Source organism: Chaetodon auriga, chromosome 12 (assembly GCF_051107435.1).
Source record: "Chaetodon auriga isolate fChaAug3 chromosome 12, fChaAug3.hap1, whole genome shotgun sequence".
Classification (NCBI taxonomy): domain Eukaryota; kingdom Metazoa; phylum Chordata; class Actinopteri; order Chaetodontiformes; family Chaetodontidae; genus Chaetodon; species Chaetodon auriga.
The window spans coordinates 8,973,980-8,992,401 of record NC_135085.1 but is presented as its reverse complement, the minus strand read 5'-3'; the positions used below and the strand labels follow the sequence as shown (position 1 = coordinate 8,992,401).

General features: G+C 42.5%; 1 protein-coding gene across 1 annotated transcript; it reads right to left on the bottom strand.

Annotated features, from left to right (window-relative positions):
* Positions 1-349: 349 nt before the first annotated feature.
* Positions 350-14,199, bottom strand: LOC143328864 (KN motif and ankyrin repeat domain-containing protein 4-like). Its single transcript, XM_076744279.1, has 10 exons — positions 13,979-14,199; positions 8,907-8,986; positions 7,300-8,817; positions 5,904-5,979; positions 4,507-4,818; positions 4,244-4,328; positions 3,413-3,632; positions 3,177-3,319; positions 2,295-2,495; positions 350-1,050 (listed from the first exon to the last, which is right to left on the bottom strand). The coding sequence occupies exons 2-10, from the start codon at positions 8,923-8,925 to the stop codon at positions 958-960; spliced, it is 2,667 nt and encodes an 888-aa protein (XP_076600394.1). The 5' UTR covers positions 8,926-8,986; positions 13,979-14,199; the 3' UTR covers positions 350-957.
* Between the last annotated feature and the right edge of the window lie 4,223 nt (positions 14,200-18,422).

Below are 18,422 nucleotides of genomic sequence, written 5' to 3'. Positions count from 1 at the left end.
TCATTAAAGTTCGGTGGGTGTCATGTTTATAATTATCTGCCACACTTGAAAAAGGATTAGATCTAATCCCCTGGATATGCTCATTTTACAGTTCCAGATTTATGTGTATTGTTGCTTTCTGCTTGTGTGTGACCGTGTTTGATTTGGCGGGCAGGAGTGATAATGAAATGGAGGTGCTCTGCCTCCTGGTGGTCAGGTTTCTCACTACAGCAACACAGCCGATGAACGCGTTTTCATTGTAGCCTGACAGCTCAACCGCTGTATTCAAGAGCATGTTTGCTCCTTTGAAATGCTGCAGTATCACCGGTTTCTGTCATTTTATTGAAAACAGACAGTTGAGACATCAGTACAGTGATTCTCATGTAATCAACAAGCTGGTTTATTGGCACCAAGAGTTTTTCTTTCTGTCACGTGTTCGTCATGCAGCATTGGACAAGTATTTGGTATTTTTTTGTATTTTTTTACACACATTTCATTTAAAAAGTTCTCTGCTGCTGCAAGAATGCAAATAGCGATCTGTAATTTCCCTCTAAACACATAAAAGCACCTGGGATAGTGAAACTTGTCATGAGCAGACAATATATTCAATAAAATAAAACATACCGTAATAAATATTTTTTTCATTGCATAGTTTGCAAAGCTAAGCTTCTACTTGGATGTGCAAAGGTCAGACGTAGCTCTGAACATCAACAGTAAAGACAATAGAAAACATTTACGGTATACTGAATCAGCAATCATGGCACACAGAAGCTTTACGTCACTCGCTGATAATATAAAGCTTGTTTGGATGTCATCTCACCCCGAACTCGTGCTAACGCTCATGCAGAATTCAGGAACAGCATCATGACCACTACCGCTCAATCCGAAGTGTCATCATTAGTTTCTAACTGCCTCAGCCAGAAAAGAGCACATGTGAGAGGATCATGTGTCTGCACGTTCTTTTCCAGTCTTCCAGTCCTACACAGCTCGAGCTTTAGCATGGGCCTGCAGGAGGGCGGCTGTATCCGTGTGGGAGCCCTGCATGGCGATGGAGAGTGCTGTGCGACCACGCTGAGGAACAGCATGACAGAAAAACAGGAAATTAGGATCGAGACACATCTTAAATTCTGAATCCATGCTAAGATAGACACATTAGACACAGCCTTACTGCACAGTCCACACTTTAGAGGCTGAAATATCTCAACAACTATTGGATGGATTGGCATAAAATTTGGTGCAGAGGCATGTTCCCCACAGGATCTAGCTCTATCATCAGGGAAAAAATGGAATTTATCCAAAACTCTTTATGACCAAATACCCGCAAAATCCCCCTTAACCTCAGCTGCAATTTGTGTTTCATGCTAATTTGCAAATGTTAGCATGGTAAACATACTTGCTAAACATCAGCATGTTGGCATTGTCACATTAGCACTTCACAGAGCCACTAGCGCAGCTGTAGGCTTGGTCTTATTTTCATGTCAATAGTTTCAAGGTGCAGAATTAAGGCTCCCAGAAGACAGATTAAATAGCAAAACTACAGTATGTGCAAGGTTGCATTTTCAGTGCTTAAGGTTAATGGGTTAAGATTTAATTTCATCAAACTTAATTAGTCTAACAAATCTCTAGTTTGTGTCAAGGTCAAGCACAGAGTCAAGATAGAACGCATGTGGTTGGTGGTCTTTTCTTTCTTTTAATCTCTACTTTAGAGGGAGACTGTGTCAAAAGTAGTAGATGCATTTGCATCCTCTGCTCTGCTCTGCTCTCTTCCCTGCCTCCACTCGCTCCAGACTGGCAGATAAGGTACTGTTAGCGGATTAGCTCATCTCAGCCCAGGGAGATTTATTTTACTGTAGCCTTGATTAATCCTGGGAGAGCTCTATTCAGCTGCATCCAGACTGTCAGTCCACCCACGTCCACACAGTGTCAGTCAAAACATTCCAGCTTTCATACATCTAAGCTCCTTTTTGTGTTCAGTTATGTGAATAGAAAAGTAGATATGCCATTTCGTTAACAAATATAACAGGATTTCACAACAGAAATGGAGTTGGAGTCATCATATGAACTATGTGCTGAAATGTAATTGAGGGGATTGCTGCATGCTGCTACTTTTTTTGGTAGATTTTTGTGTCCCATTAACTGCGATTCTTTTGGTGTAATGACCACAAACAAGTAATACCATGGACAAGACAACTTGTGCCCTTTGTCTCACAGCAGTGTCAGTTAAAATGAAGGCAAAACTTTTAATTGTTTCTCTGGTCAAAGGGTTAGAGGATAACATCGGAGGTAAAGTGTCCATGGGTTTTCTACAGTATCACCTTGTCAGTCAGGGTGAGGTCACACTGGCTTCTCTCCAGCAGCAGCCTTGCGATGTGTGTGTGGCCCCTCTCAGAGGCAAACATCAGGGCAGTGGTTCCCTGGCTGTCCTGGACGTTAGCGTCTGCTCCACAGCTCAGCAGCAGGCGAACCATCACCACTCGCCCGTGTCTCACTGCCAAATGCAGAGCTGTTTGGCCTGTCTGGGGAGGACAGATAGCATGACAGAAACAGAAAATGAGCATTTAGAGATCTGTTAAAAAACACATTTATCTGTCCAACTTTGGCCCTTATTTCTGTGCTGTTCATCTGAGTTGAACACTTTGTCTTTTGCAGTTCAGTGACTTGCTAAAGGAAGTTTCAGGAGGACACTCGAACAATTTAGTATTGCACTCTCATCAAATTTGGGAAGGAGCAAGAGACTACAAAAATAAATTAAAAGAAGAAATGGTCAAATTTGAAGCAGCAGAGGCTGAGATATCCTGTGGGTCAAGCTTCAAAAACACTGCATCCTACATTTGCATGCAACTCAGTTGTGTCTCTCATTAGACCCTCCCTGCCTGCTAAAAGCCCACATCTTTTAAGCTGCATCCTCGAGCTCTAAAAGACCAATTTCACATAACCTTGAGGGGGTTATTTTCTCAGAATAAAATGCTCCCTTCAGACCACATAAGAATTTATACAACTGTCTTCACAGGCTGAATAGTGCTTTTTATCACAAGTAAACAGAATTTTCCGCATACAAATCAGCAGAATGACCCTTCAGTATTGTGTGCGATTGCCTGTTCAGATGCAATCTTCCCTTTTCTCCTTAAAACAAACTGCGCAGAGTGCTGGGAGTCAGTGCTGTTACATTGAAACTGTGTTCACAGAGCTCTTGTTACCTGGTTGGAGCGAACGTGAATGTTGCCCAGCTCCATTAGCTTGCGGACCACCTCCATGCCACCTGGGCCATCAGGGGCTGTCAGCGAGGCCAGCATCACTGCTGTGTAGCCGGCGTTGTTCTGAAGGTTCACATCACTCACACCTGTAAAGCAAAGTAAAGTAAAACACAACTTTTTCAGTATTTACAAGCCAAAAATTCCTACATACTAGAGCTCTGGTAACGCAGTACCATTACCTGTGTCCAGTAGCAGGCTGACGATGCTGTAGTTGCAGTGGGACACGCTGTAGTGCAGCACTGTATTGCCGTTGTCGTCAGCCAGGTTGACCATGAAGGCCAGCAGTGACGGCGTGGCCTTCTTCACTTCTCTCAGGCACACAGCTAACCTGCTGGCCACTGAAGCCTCCTCTGCTGCCACACTGAACCAGTGCTGAAACACCACCATCAGGGCCTTCCTCTGGAAAGGAGAGGGCAACAAAGAAGAGATACTAAATTTAGATTCAGCGCTCTGAGGGATTTGGCCACAGTGTATATTAGATGTTCATCATGACATTATCATCTTTTATTTAGCAGACACCCTTTAAAGCAGAATTCATTTGCTTGGGAACAGATCAACCTGTAAACACAACATTGAGATGTTGACACCATATATAGTTGATATGGTGGAACATGTTAGCAAACAATTATCTATTTTCAAATTTACAAATATCTGTCTCTCTAGCTACTGAACACTCCACTGTGTTCATCAGCTAGTGGCTAACTTTGTCTGTCTGCTGTTTGCTGCTGGGCAGGTTGCTCATGGTCAATTTATCAGAGCTGTTTCATTGAAAACAACTGGAAACAGGTTAATGACAGAGAGTGAACCAGAACAGTTGCTGGCCCATAGATCTGAGGGAAACTGCAGACATTTTATCCATTGTTGATTTGTAAGTGAAGCTTCAAAATCAAATAAAGTTCTTCCCATTCACCTTCACAGGTATGCCATTATTGCAAGCAACTTCAATATTAAACAAATTAGTTTCTTTTGGTTTGATTGAAAGTTTCTGTGGAAGAATCAGGACTGCCTACCATGTCATCATTGGGGTTATCCATGTTGTCCATGTGATCATTGAGGAACTGACAAGCAGCCATAAAATCTGCACTCACAGTCTCCCTAGAAGAAGGCATGTGTGCAAAAGGAAATAGAGAACAGCAAGAAATTTAGCCTCGTAGCATTAGGAACATGTTCCCATGAGATCAAGTACAAATAAGGAGCTATTCTCTGAGGAGTAAATATTACGATTCCTTTTTCCAAACAAACACTGATAAGGCATTTGTTCCGGTCCTCTCACCTGCCCCCGGTGGTAGTTTCTGAGCCAGAGCTGCCCTCCATCTGTTCTCCCGGGGGCTGTGGTTTCGTCTTGGCCGTTTTCTCTGGAGCCTCAGCCTCCACAGAAGCTACGCCTCCATCTGTCCGCCCTGATCCTGCTCCTCCTGATATCATCTGTCTGTCTGGGCTTGTTTGCCTCCCTCCCTCTATCAGTCTCTTCTCTGGGTCTGCATCCACCTGGGCAGCAGCCATCTCCCCAGGGCTGATGCTGCTCTCCTTCTGCTCACTCCGGTTTACACAGGACTGCCCAAACAGATTTCCACTTTTTTGGCATCTTAAAAAAAGATAAAGGTGAACAGAGCAGAAAATTACAACTATCCGCTCCCCAAATGCTGGTCAATGCTGGCAACTGAAACTACACGGATTCATTCTGTGGGCTGCAAGTTCACATGTTGTTCTAAAGCCTCAAAAACTACACTTGTAATGTGTTGTCAGCATTTACCGCTTCAAGAAACTTTAAAATTTCCCCCTGCGATCCCTGAGTTGGCTGAGTTTGGAACAAAGATTTTTGGAAGAGATTTCTAATGCATTATTCATATTATATGGTCCAGGATATTTCAGGCAACATTTAGAATCCAATCCTTTTAAACTGCCAAAGCTGGAAATCAAAGGAAAGAGTCAAAACAAATTAATGTGATGCCAGTGTTGCTTGTGGATGGGGTGAGGTTGACCACTTTATGCAACACATGATAGTATAAAGGATATTTCTACAGGACTCAGGAACACTTCATGAAACTGCTGTCAATAAATACACTTAACAAAGTCCCAACGTCCTTGGAGTCAGGGTTTTCTTATTTGAGTCTGGATAATTCAATGAACGTTTATGATCCATTCTTTTAAAAGCATCATAACTGGAAGACAAAAGTTAAATTTGATGCCGTGTTGCTTCGTTTTCAAAGAGTACAAGTCTCACTGTGTTGACTCATACAAGATTTGTCTGTTACACTCTTACAACCACAAAGATGTCCTATATTGTAGTATTACTAAGCCAAAAAAAAAAAAAAAATCCCCTGAGCCCCACAAAACCATCATGGAAACTGCCACCTTTTCCAGCTTGTCTGACTAATCCAACTTAGACATGATAAATAAACTCTTATTGGAGGCCTTGGTAAATGGCAAATGTTGACCGGAGCTCAATTATCCTGAAACATGGGAGTCACCACTTTCCTCCTCTAACTGACAACGTAAGAGGGAGTGGCAGTCATTTCTCAGTCTTAAATTATGATGTTTTTCTCAGTCAGAATCATACAACAGTAGCTTAAATAACCTCAAGTTAGTGTGCCTGTCAACCAAAACTATGGTTGAAGCAATAATCATAACTCTGAAGGTCGCTTAAGTCAGAGAGAGTTATTTACTAACCCTTCATTATCACCCCCAGAATGTAGGCTTTTTGACGTCCAGGCACATCCATCTGTCCTCATGATGGATTTAGAGGCTACATGGAAGACAAACACAGAGGATATGATGAAATCAAAACAGCTGAACAACAACATTAAACTCTTCTTGTGAAATATATATTTATCACATCGCATGGCTTTTACTTCAGGACACAACCTCTTCACAAAAGCTAACACGAAAAGAACAAATATTACAGCTAACAGCCATCAGGTTACATCTAATCGTAAACTGAGGGTCTGAATCTGACAGTGGAACATTGTGATGTTGCCTCTTCTACAGTAAACGGTAACATAATTAGATTTTCAGTATTGACTTTCAAATTGGAGCAGAAGGAAAAACTTTTTAGAAAGTGTTTTGACAAGACTTCTGTTCTGAGAGAACTACGCCGATACGACTTTAAATGCAATTAGCAGCACTTTGAAGACATATGGTGTTTCTGTATTGAAATAGAAATGACCTTGTGGTTTTCCAACACCAGCCAAAGTCCACACATAAAATTCCTCTTATTCCTGTGTTGATACAGCTGTTAGCACCGACAACAATTTAAGCTCTGTTCTGCACAGGCTTTGCACCAGAACTTCACCGGCTCACCTCACAACACTGGATAACCTTATTCAACCCTATGGGCCTCAACAGCAAAAGCAAAACTGCTCCTCATCAAGTTTGTCTTCAGTGTAGTCTGAAGAAGGTAAAATGAAAATTCCTGTTTATTCACATCAAAACGTTGATCCCTTTAAAACACAGCTCCCTGGTAGCTCACCTGGTACAGCATGTGCACCATGTACAGTACCCAAAATGCCTCAAAAAGTAATTTAAAAAGATTTGAAAACTCGCTCCTCTCTGAGATTCACATCATGCTGGGATTTCTGACACTTTTAAAAGGTGAACTCTCTTTAATTAAACCAGCCTTTTTGGGAACTAACTAAGGTCAACCAATCATGTGCACCAGTGGAATACAGCCAATCAACTAAGAGTCAGAGGTCATGTACAGTAAATCAACACAAAAGTTCACCTTCAAGGCCTTGTAGCAAACAGATTGACTTTTTCTTTCCTAGAGCAAGTCCAAACCACAACAGTAGGATTCAATCTCCCCTCATGTGTAATGTGAGAGCACCCCTTCTCAACATGAAGCCAAGAACATGAAGTCTGAATTTAGTCTGCAGTAGATATTTGTAGTAGTCAGCAATTTTCAGTAACATAATTTGCTGTTAGTTGACTCTTGTGGAGTAGGTGCAGATAGAGGGCAACCACTGATCGTATCCTCGTAATCAAACTACATTTTTTCCACTGTGTGCATTCATTACAGTCCTGCAAAATAGATGTGGTTTAAACATTACATTGATATGATGTACAATACCTCCATGTTGACTCCTCTCTCTATCACTGTGTCCATGCTGGGTGTAATAGGAGGTGAGGACGTCAACAAGTCCCATCATCTCCTGCTGCAGAGAGTTGACCTTGGGGTCTGGGTGCTTTAGAGGTCTACCCTCCTCTCCTGGCTGACTATCTGCACACAAACACTCCCACTGCTGATCCAGGAGCCTCTTGATCTTCTTGATGTGGTGGACAACCACTGTTTCTCTTTCATCATCTGAACCTTCTCCAGCTCCTACAGACACCAGAGGGATCCTTTCAGTAGAATCAACAACAGAGTCTTGTTTTCGACTTTTTTGTCCATTTGTGGTAACAGTCCTGGTCGTGGTGAATGCATCTGGACTCCTTGACACTTTATTATATGGTTCAATGGATCTCACCACTGCCTCATCTCCATCCTGTTCTACCACCACTCTCTCTGCACGAACCCACACACCAGGATTCTTGATAAGGTGCTCGATCTTGCCATCTTTCTTTTGGCTCTCCTCTTGCTGCTCTTTCAGCAGCCCTAAGGCCCTCTGGAGCTCCAGGCCAGTCTCATGGAGCTTCTGCTCCAGCACAGCTACCTTAGCCTGCAGGGACGTCACTGTCAGTAGCTCATCCAAGTCTGTACTCGTCCTCCACTCATGTGTTGGATTAGAGTCGTCTTGACTGACACTGTGATTTCTAGGAAACATGGTGTGACTTTCATGCCGAGGCCTTTTGATGTTCACTGTGCCGTAGTGGGACGAGGTGTAAGAGTCTGCGGTTCCATTCATTGAGGGGGGTGGGATATGCGGGTTCAGGCCTAGACGGAGCCTTTCTCTTTCCTCCTGAAGGATGCAAATCTGCGCCTTTAGCTCTGGAATCACCCTCACCTCCATCTCCAGCTCCCCCACACGTTCCAGGGCCTCTGTCAGGCGCCTCAAAAGTCCTGAGCAGTCCTGGTGTCGAGGGCTGTCTGGGGAGTAGAAGACGTCTTCACAGGAGATGTTTCTTTCTCCCAGGTGATCCCTCGAACTCTGGAGGCTGCCGGGGTCGTCGGTGGATTCTGATCCCTGTCTCAGCAATACTGTGAGTGGCAGACTGGAAGCACGGAGGAGATGAGGTCTGATGTGCTCGCCTAGAGGCTGCTCATCAAACTCCTTGATTCTGGCCTCCATCTCAGTCAGGGATTTGAGCCCTGTAGGAGAAAATGGCGACCTGTGATCATTTGCCCAGGAGGTGTAGCCATGATGATGGACGTCTGACAGTCGGGACCTGGGGCCAAGAGCTCCGGTAGATCCCCAGGGACTTGGGCGGTAGCCACCCCCAGATGGGTTGAGGTGCCGGGGAAGAGTGCTGGCCCGGGGGCCCTTGCTTCGACGCTGGATGGGGACTCTTTTGATTGTGTTGCCTTTCTCAATGTCATCTACATATTTTAAGAAGTCCAGGTCAAGACGAAAGCCATAAGGGGTTTCCACTGAGTACGAGGGTTTCCCTTTAACTCCATTCTCTGTTGTTTTATGAGGCAAGATATTTCCTGTAAACATTAAAAAAGTAATTTAATATCCATCACAAATAAATATCTTCATTCAGTAAAATTCTCTCAAGTCAGGGACCTTTTTTTACCGTTTTGTCTCTCCATCATATTCCTGTCTTCAGTTGTCCAAACGATTTGTTGTCACATTATCTGGTTGGACCTTTGGTATCTAACGAAAAACACAAACAAACTCAAATAGAAGACTAAATTGAAGGAGTAACACATGGAAAATGCATTTGTGCATTTTTACAAGTGGCAGAAGTGGTTATTGTGAGGTTATCTAATAAAATAATGAACACAGTCATGATTTCTGACGGGGAAAACAGATGAATTTTAGCACTGCCATTCACTTGAGGTTTAGCTGTGGTGTTTTTGGTGGGAGACGAAATCTTAATTTCATCACCAGATGGAAGATCACTCTGAAAGGCAATAGTCCTTTTTTCTACTCCCACGTGCAGCACAACGCACAAAACACAAACCTTCACTGACTTTCAAGCGTTTTTCTCTCTATTCTTCCATATCATTCTCTTCTTTTCCCAAAGACTTCTGTTTTTCTCACACTCTCACTGCTTCATTTCTTCCATGCATCAGGCTGCTATTATTCAATGGTGGCAGGCCTGATGTTCACTTGATTACAGCCCTGCCATCCAGCACGAGAGCTGAAAATAGCTTGAGACTGTTTAGTCCAGCAGCTATGGCCAGCAGAGCAAAACATACTCCTACAGACACAAATACAGGCAGCCATTGTTGTAACTCACTACTTTCCTCCCTTCCTCCTGCTCTCTGTGCCTCCTACGAGGTCTACAGACTTCTTTCAGATCCTTGGTTTACTTTTACTGAACTGTCTCCAACTCAAACTTCCTTTTCCTCTTGTGTTTCACTGAAAGTATTTGCACACTGCATAATTTTTACACTACACGACTCTACTGCCCTCTGATTCTGGTGACTCTCCCTTCTTCTCGTCTACATGAGAGAATAATCTAGTCATTGCCTCCCTCACCACCTCCTCTCACTGGCTTTCCCTCCACCCTCCCGCCCATGTTCCCCTCTCCTGACCACCAGGCTCTGTGGCAGCCTGCTGTCCTCTTGAGGCACCGCAGCCACCGAGCCGCAGCCCCAAACAATGTCAGCTATGCAGTAAACAGACAAACACCACCAAATGGCCCTGCTGGGAATTTTGACCTCCATCATTCACACACTCTGACGGCTGGCAGTAACCAGAAACAAATCTGCAAATTACCTATATGGATGTGCACACTGTCACATGCTAAGACTTAACACTGAGATACAGTGGGTGCATGTACACTCGAAGTCAAAGACACATGCTGCAAACGTGCATGCATATGTGCAGGTCCTGCATGAGCAGACTATGTCTACAGCATAATGTCTGGTACAGTATGTTCACATCTCGTTTCCAGATGGAGTGGAGTTTAACATAGGATGCGCAAATATTACAAAAAGATTTACGTAATTTGACATTTTCTGATGTAATTAAGACTTTTTTTCTATGTAGATTTTTTCATTTAGAAATTTGAGTATCTGATCAAAGCATAAGTAAAGTACAAATATGAGTAACAGTTGAGGCCAGATCTCGCTACTCAAAACTTGATGCTTGAGGCACATTTTCTGTTGGTACCAAAGAAGTATTGAGTCTGATACCCAGCCCCAATTAACACATGGTCTGTGTTGATCTAATTTGTCTGGTAAAAGAATATAAAACACCCAAACTTATTTTTGTTGACCTGATAACAGGATTTATCATAGTCGAATTCCTTCTCTCTATATATTCTGTTCTGTTTCCCCTACAGAAACCAAATACGTGTGAAACATTGAAACTGATACAGTATGTATGTTGTTATACCACGATGTTGAGAGGAATCTTTCAGCACTCGACACGACAAGTCTATATTTAGCCTATACATGTGGGTGTAAAGCTAAAGTGTATGTCAAGAGAGGAAAGTGTTTTCATTTTACAGTCTAAATGAAGATCGTTCAATCTAATATGCTCCAGATAGGCGGAGAAACTGGGAGGGCAACAAGGTAAATCATTTTGTTGTGATGAAATGTCTAAAGCTAGCGAGGCATTGAGATTAACAAAAGAGGTGAATGTTGACTGCAGAGACTGTGAATCAGCACAGCACGGCAGAGCACCTGTTACTGCAGACAGCTCAGTCACTCTCACTGCTGGCTGCACTCCAACAGAATGGAAACACATTCAGGAGATTATTTTACTTTTGTGTTTTGCAGTAAAAAAAAGAAGAGTTTCATCTCAAGATCACACGTCTACCGTGTAAAAAGTACTGCTACTGAATAAATGATTGCACAAAACCCAAAGCTGTGTTACAGGAATTGACACACCACTCTCATATCTGAGACTGTTAGCTTAGCTTAGCACAAAGACTGGTAGCAGGGGGAAACAACTAGCCTGCTTCTGGCTCCAGGACACAACCTTCCTTCAAAACTAAACTTTGTTCTTTGCACAGATTAAACTAATTACAGACAACATGCTAATTAGGGACTTTTCAAGGTGCTGGTGGGTTGATTTGTGATTACCTTTGGACAGTCAGGAGCTTTCCTGCTGCTTCCAAACTAAGAGTCTCCTGGTTGTAGCTTCACATTTACCGTTCACATATGAGAGTGGTGTTAATCTTCTCATCTTCTGTAACTCTTGGCAAGAAAAGCAAGTCAGCATATTTCCCAAAATGACAAACCATTCCTTTAACATGTTCTTGAAAAATATCAAAAGATCTTTACCACCTTAATACGCTCCTATATATAACATTCAGAGACAATCTACATTTTTAGGCCATTTATTGTCTGCTCTCAAACAAACAAAGTGAAATCCACACTGCTGTAGCCAACAGGCTTCTCACACATAAATATAGACGTACTTGTAAATTTCTTTCCGACCAGGTTACCACAAAGGAAACAATATAGCAGAGTAAGGTTTAGGGCAATTCCCAAGAGTAATTGCCTAACTCTCTCCACATTTCTGTGGCACAGGTTTTAATTGTGTATGCTCTGAGCAGTCGGCCCACCTCACAGGAAACCCAAGAAATGAAACGTAAAATATTTGCCTTACCCCAAACAGGCCCCAGCCAAACAGTCCTGCACAACACTACAGTACTGCTGCCTCTGTGCACACTGAACTCAATCCAAATCAAGCATTAGAGTGAGTTTTAATTTTTTTCTTTGACTTTTCAAAATCAAGATTTCATTTGAATCCAGCAAAAGCCCTTGTTTAAGAGAAGTCACATCTTTTTAAGTGTCCTTTAGTTTACTTCTTTTCATCTTTCTGTTCCCACAGCAGCTGCTCTCTTCCTCTGGCTTAATGTGTCCCTTCTCACACAGACCTTTTAGACTTCCTGCATCAGCACAAACCTCATAATCACAACATCGCTCTCCACAGCATTCTTTACCAAAGCCACAAATTAAATATGAACTCATGACACAGCAAGACGGGTGACTTCCCAATGAAGTGATGATGAATGCTTGAACCTCAGATTAGGATGAATGGATTATTTTAGATTTCAAATTGAATTCAGCAAAAGAGATGATGCAGAGCTCATTTTTAGCCACATTAGTGCCATCGTTCAAGGGATGGCAAAGTTGGTTTCTCGGTCCAACACTTTGGTCCAGATGGAAATATCTTGACATCTACTTGATGGGTGGCCATGAAATTTTGTCCAGACATTTCTGATCCCCAGAGGATGAATCTAGCTGACTTTCACAATTCCCTGACTTTTCACATTTATTGCATGTATGTATGTATTAATATGTCCAACACTTATGACCAAATACCTGTAAGACTGATGACATTCCCATCAGCCTCAGCTGTACTTTGTGTTTTGTGCTAAAAACATCAGCATGCTAACACACTGACATAACATGGTGAACTTATGAAATATTTTATCCACTAAACATCATGTTGGCAGTGCCATTGTACACCTGTTAGCATCATGATGTTAGCACTAAGCTCAAATAAGTGCTTTGCCTCAGTGCAGCCTTGTGGAGCCGCCACCGTCTTTTTACAAGTCCTGCAATGATAAACAGGCTTTTGTATTCTTGTTTTCATGAATTCACGTGGGGTGAACTCTCAGAGCAGTCACTTTAGATACTCTATCCCATTGTCCCAGCCACCCACCAACTTGTACTCTGTGTTTGGGCAGAACCACTTTTTGACACCACTATGTGTGGATGCTTGGCTCCTAAATTTTCCCATTTTCTCCCCATGTACTTCGTCAAAATCTACAAAATCTCTGTCTGTCTCTTACTTTCTCAGTGCCTGTCGATTTCTCTGTTCAGTGTGTATATCTACATGTTTCCTGGTCTATGTTCTGTTCCTGGAAAAAAAAAAAAAATCATTCCTCCCATCCACTTTTTTGCTGGCCAGACCATGATTTTTCCAGTGCATAACTCTCAACCTTGTCTTCTGTTCAGAGTTGATTTAGAAAGCAAAGCCAACTGTTTGGACTTGAGCTCCCTCTTCCCTCCTGCTCTCTCTTCTTTTTTCTGTCAAACTCACATTTTTTACTCACTGTCTCCATAAAGATTTCCTAGAAATCCCTCAAGCCCTGTGATCTTTTTTTCAGTTTGTATGTTTTTGTCTTGAGACTTTGGACCACTGAAGTTGTCCTGGTCATAGTCCAACAGCAACAGGGTCGGATTTTCATTGTGGCATCCAGTCCTCATTGTGTGGTATGTGGAGCCAAAGCTCCTAGGATGAAACAGCTGCCAGGGGCTTCACGCAAGGAAGAAAGCTGTGGTATGTTAACATGGCAAGGTTAAAATAGAAAGTGTGCTGCCCTGTGTGTGTTCACATGGACATGTGTGTTTGTGTTGCTTCAAGTGTTTTCTGTGCAGCATGTGTAAATATACATGCGATAAAATGTAAATGTAATTTAACATTTAACCTTTAAAAAGGAAAACTTATTTTCCTGAAAGTCCAATTAGTATTCAGCACAGGCCCAGAGGTCCACTCCACACAATTTGTTAAATCACTTTAAAGTCAAAAGCTTTTCTGACCCTGAATTTAGATCAGCCAGTCCCGGATCGAAGACTTTCAAGGTCAGCATTCAGCATCTCAGCTTTGATTAAGTATCCAATCCAACAGTCCTTCACTGGCTTAGAGATACGTGATGAATATTAAAGCAGAGCTTACCTTGTGACATGTGTTCAGCAGTTTCTTCCACTTTGTCTTGCTGATGTGAGGGCGTGTTCGTCAGACAGTCTACCACAGTCTGCTCTCAGCTCAGTTCAGCCTGCCTGTCTGTCTCCAGAGAAGGCGGGGAGGTGCTGTCAGCGAGAGTGGCATGCCGCGGCTGTTTGGTAAATGCCAATGTGTAGCCCCTGCCATAACAGAAGCTGGGTCTGCCTGTGTGTAAAAGAGAGCAGGGAGGGGCTTGTGAGGATGCCTTCCTACTGTACCTCCTGCCCAACGAGACTGACAAGTGAGAGGCTAGACATACACAGCCACACCCACTCTTTCAAAGAGCAGCCAATAGGGGCTCAGAGGTGTAGCCAGATGGGAAAGATAGCAGCTCTTCTGGGACCCTGGTGATAACACGTCAAAATATTGAGCATCTGGTATGAAGTAAGAGAAAGTGCCAGAGTCACTTTACTGTGTACCATCCATAATCCTCTCAGATAACATCAGTGACTATGCAGCGCCTCATAGACCTCCCCCTGTCAGAATGTGTAACCCTACCCAGGGTTATGTGGTCTCTGTGCTCTATAGTCAAGTAAACATGGGGGAGAGCAGAGGGGCTTGGTGCAATCCATCGGGTTAAATCTGTCAATGCATACCTCTCATTCTTCATGGATCCTCTTTCTGAAGAGGTGGAAATTGCTTTTTTGGCCTTGCTATGTATGTTGAACTGTTGGTATGTCCACCGCTTTTGTCCAGACTGAAACACCACCATTAGATGGATTGCTGTGATATTTCGTACAGACATTCATGGTTCCCAGATGATGAACGTTACTGACTTTAGTCATCACCTGACATTTCCTCTAGGGCCACCAGTCCAAACAAATATATATCTACAGGGGGAGGTGGTCCTCTTCCACAGAGTCCAAGGATTGCCTTTACCTTTGCCTTTAGTTCAAAGCTCTCAGAGTACATCCTCAATAAATGCCGGTCCCTACCTGTCCACCAGATGCCCTCAGACTTCTGCACCAGACCTCCTCATTCAGCTGCTCCTCTGTTCTCACTTGCCTCATCAGTCACTCACTGTACAGACCAGCCCAGACCATTCGTTCCTTTATTAGTTCATCCTAGTTGCCATGTGCCTTGTACTTCGATTTTCAATCTGTTGCAACCTGACTCTGCTCCTTTACCTGGACCTGAATCTGCCTGCCTGACAGCTTCTCAAGCAGTACCTGTAAGTGCCTGCTTACCAACACCTGCCTGCAAGCTCGTTTCTGTACAATAAATCGTTGAACTGCACCAGTCTGCCTGTTTTGTCTGCATTTGGGTCCTTTCCCTGCTGCCTGCCCTCCTATCTGTGACAGCATGACAACGATTTGGGCTGGTAAATGTAGTGAGTGACTGATGAGGGACGTGAGAATAGGTGAGAAAGAGAATGATGAAGTGAAAAAGTCTGAGGGCATCTGGTGGACAGACAAGCAGTGGCAATTAATGGTTTTTAGCAAATGGGAATGTGGCTGAAGAAGGGGACACACTCTCGAATTATCTCTTTCCTTCTCATTTTGTTTATTTTATACCTTCTGCTTACAGTACAGCTCTTTTTCTCTCTCCATCTCTTTTCGTTGTGTCCATGTTTGTTTTGGGGTGTAACTGGCTCAGTTTGCCTCCTCAGGCCAAAAGAAATGTTTTTCCCATCATGTATATCCCACAGTATGTGCCTTACAGTCAAAACTGTTTATCACCGTCTCCATCTGGTAGCATCCAACTTGAGCTGAACTTGAAACCAAAATAAACTGGGTAACGTTAATGACGTGTGTGACATGATGAAGAGGGGGAGCCTCACAAAGAACTGCAACCACCGCCTTGTGCCCCACCATGGATGGAAAAGGAATTAGCAAGAATTAGCAAGAAATACTCCTTTTCCATTACCGAAGCAGACAACTGACTCCGAGTGGGATTGTGGTTTGACTCGAGGGAGTGAGAGAGAAAAAACAGCCTTTATTGGACCAAATGACTGCTGACGGACTGACCACATACTGCAGGGAACCTTGGCCAAAAGGCAAAAACGTTCTTTAAGGCAGTTTCTGAGAAAGATTTAGAGTTGCATCACATTTGAGGAGAAATGTGGGGTATAAATTTATTTTGTAATGTACTTAAAATATTAGTTGAAATACGAGCTGTTAATTATTAACTTACACAGGCAGAGATTTTGGCTCACAAAGTGAAATGCATAAGGCATGATGCTTGTCGGCTGCAGGGTATTCATTTTCCACCCATTTGATTGTTATTACTTGTGGAAGCTGCCTCCTGGTGGAAAGTATAGCTCGAGGTAAGTTAAACACCGCCAAGAGGCAGGTCCTCTTTTTAGCAAAAATCATGTGATGTTTTTGGAGGTTGCCAGGCGCTCACTGAAGTGTTATGTTGAATGGTTTGTTTTTGAGGAGCTGGACATGTAAAGGACAAACGGAAATGACACAAAACAGATAGTAGTTCAGTCGACCTAAAGGTCTGTCACTACAGACTACTTACCCCATTTGATGTCTGTTATGTAACTTTGGCTTGTGGTCAGGGGAGTTACAGGTTGTGCTGTAGCTGCATTGGCCAACTGAAACAGTGTAAGTAGTCATGTAACAGTGACCTATGAATGAAGACCGTCCTTTTGACCAGAAGGCCACAGACCCGAGACAACTTGGGTTATTTGAGATGAAAGATTCATAAATCAGGTGGAATTCATTTGAACCTATAGATGTGAGTTGTGGGCCACAGGTCAGTCCGTGTTACTGTTTACATTAAGGCTGAGGCTATACAGGATGTCTTAAAGAATGGCTGAGTTCAAATCACTGAGAGTATTTCAGCTAATTGCAGCATAAATGTGTGGGACTTGTAAAGTTGAAGACAGGAAGTAGTTCATTTTCTCAGTCAAATCTGTCAATCAAGTCAGTGTCCATGTGAGTTTTAAAAGTCAAGGTTTGTTTGTTGATAAATCATTATCATTTTTCAAAAATCCTAAACTAATGTATTTACTTTTTTCATGACGGAAAACCTAAATCTAACTCATGAAGGTGATACTACATGTTATAATATATGTTTGAGGAAAGTGAATGTTAAAAAGTTGATGTATCATAATTACAGTATATGTCCCAGGGGTACCTTGTGCTTTTAATTCTATTTAATATTAACCTACATTGTCAAACATAGCATGCAATATATCTCTTTTTGGAATCAAATTTTGTACAGTTCATCCCAGTTCATGAACAAAGAACAAGAAAGGTTAAACACTGTTGTTGAGAAATCCTACCAGCTTCTACAGCAGAGAGAGAACGGCTACAGTAAATGGACTGGATTAACCACAGACATACCAACTGCACAAAAATCAATTTGGCTTGGGCAGTTTGAATAAACACGTTAACAGTCTGTGTGTATAGTAGATAAATAGTATTATGAAATTATTTGAGCTGCTATCTATTTTTTAGCAGCAGCCAAGAGGAAAAACAGCAGAGAAAGACAGATAAATCAATAACAGTTACTGTTAGAGCTAAACCTGCTCACATGGCTGCTGCATTTGTCTATTCAGGGTGAGAAAAACCTGCAGAAGAAAATTTCACTGATCTAAGACATGTTTAGTCCAAAGTCTACAGACAAAGAGAGAAAAATGCATCATCATCTGTTCAAACTATCACTGTCATGACATTATCAGAATGGAGGAGGAAGAAAACTGCAAAGAGAAATGTTTCCATATTCAAAGCAGAGATAAGTCCATACTGTAACAGTGTGCACAAAGAAATCCAGGGCAGTCTGAATACATGTTGCAGGAGACTTGCTTCAGCACCCTCCTGCAGGATCTGCGCAGGCAGGAAGCATTGTGCAATCTGATGACTGCTGGCAGAAAACAACACCTCAGGTGCATTCACTTTGCCCCTGAGGTAGATGAAGATAACTTTGAAGATTCTCTGGAGCTCCTGCAGATCACAGTGCACAAACGTGTGCACGCAAGACTGATATATCAATATTTAGCATCATTTTAGGACAAAATGTCCCAGTGGGACACATGTATTTTCTCTATAATCCATTTGGAACTTCTTCCATGCTCCTGAAAATGCAATATGTATGCCGTAGACAAATAAGTATAGGTACTGTATGTAGATCTAAGTATGACTAATACATATAGTATACATTATAATATATTTAAGTATATAGAACATATACAACATTTATACTACATATAATAGAAATGGAAAAAAATGCTAATACACTGCTTTTCCTGGGGTAATAAAAATAGTAATATGTAATTGTGGGATAATTTGTGAAACTCAGATGTAAAGAGTGTAGGAGGAGTTGTTTGGCATGGAGTTCAGTGATGTCCTCATGGAGTCACCTCGCTATACAGTCATGCTCTTATTTGGGAGAAATTTGCATGTCCAGAGCAAGTGGCAACAAGTGAGACAGTGCAGCTATCTGC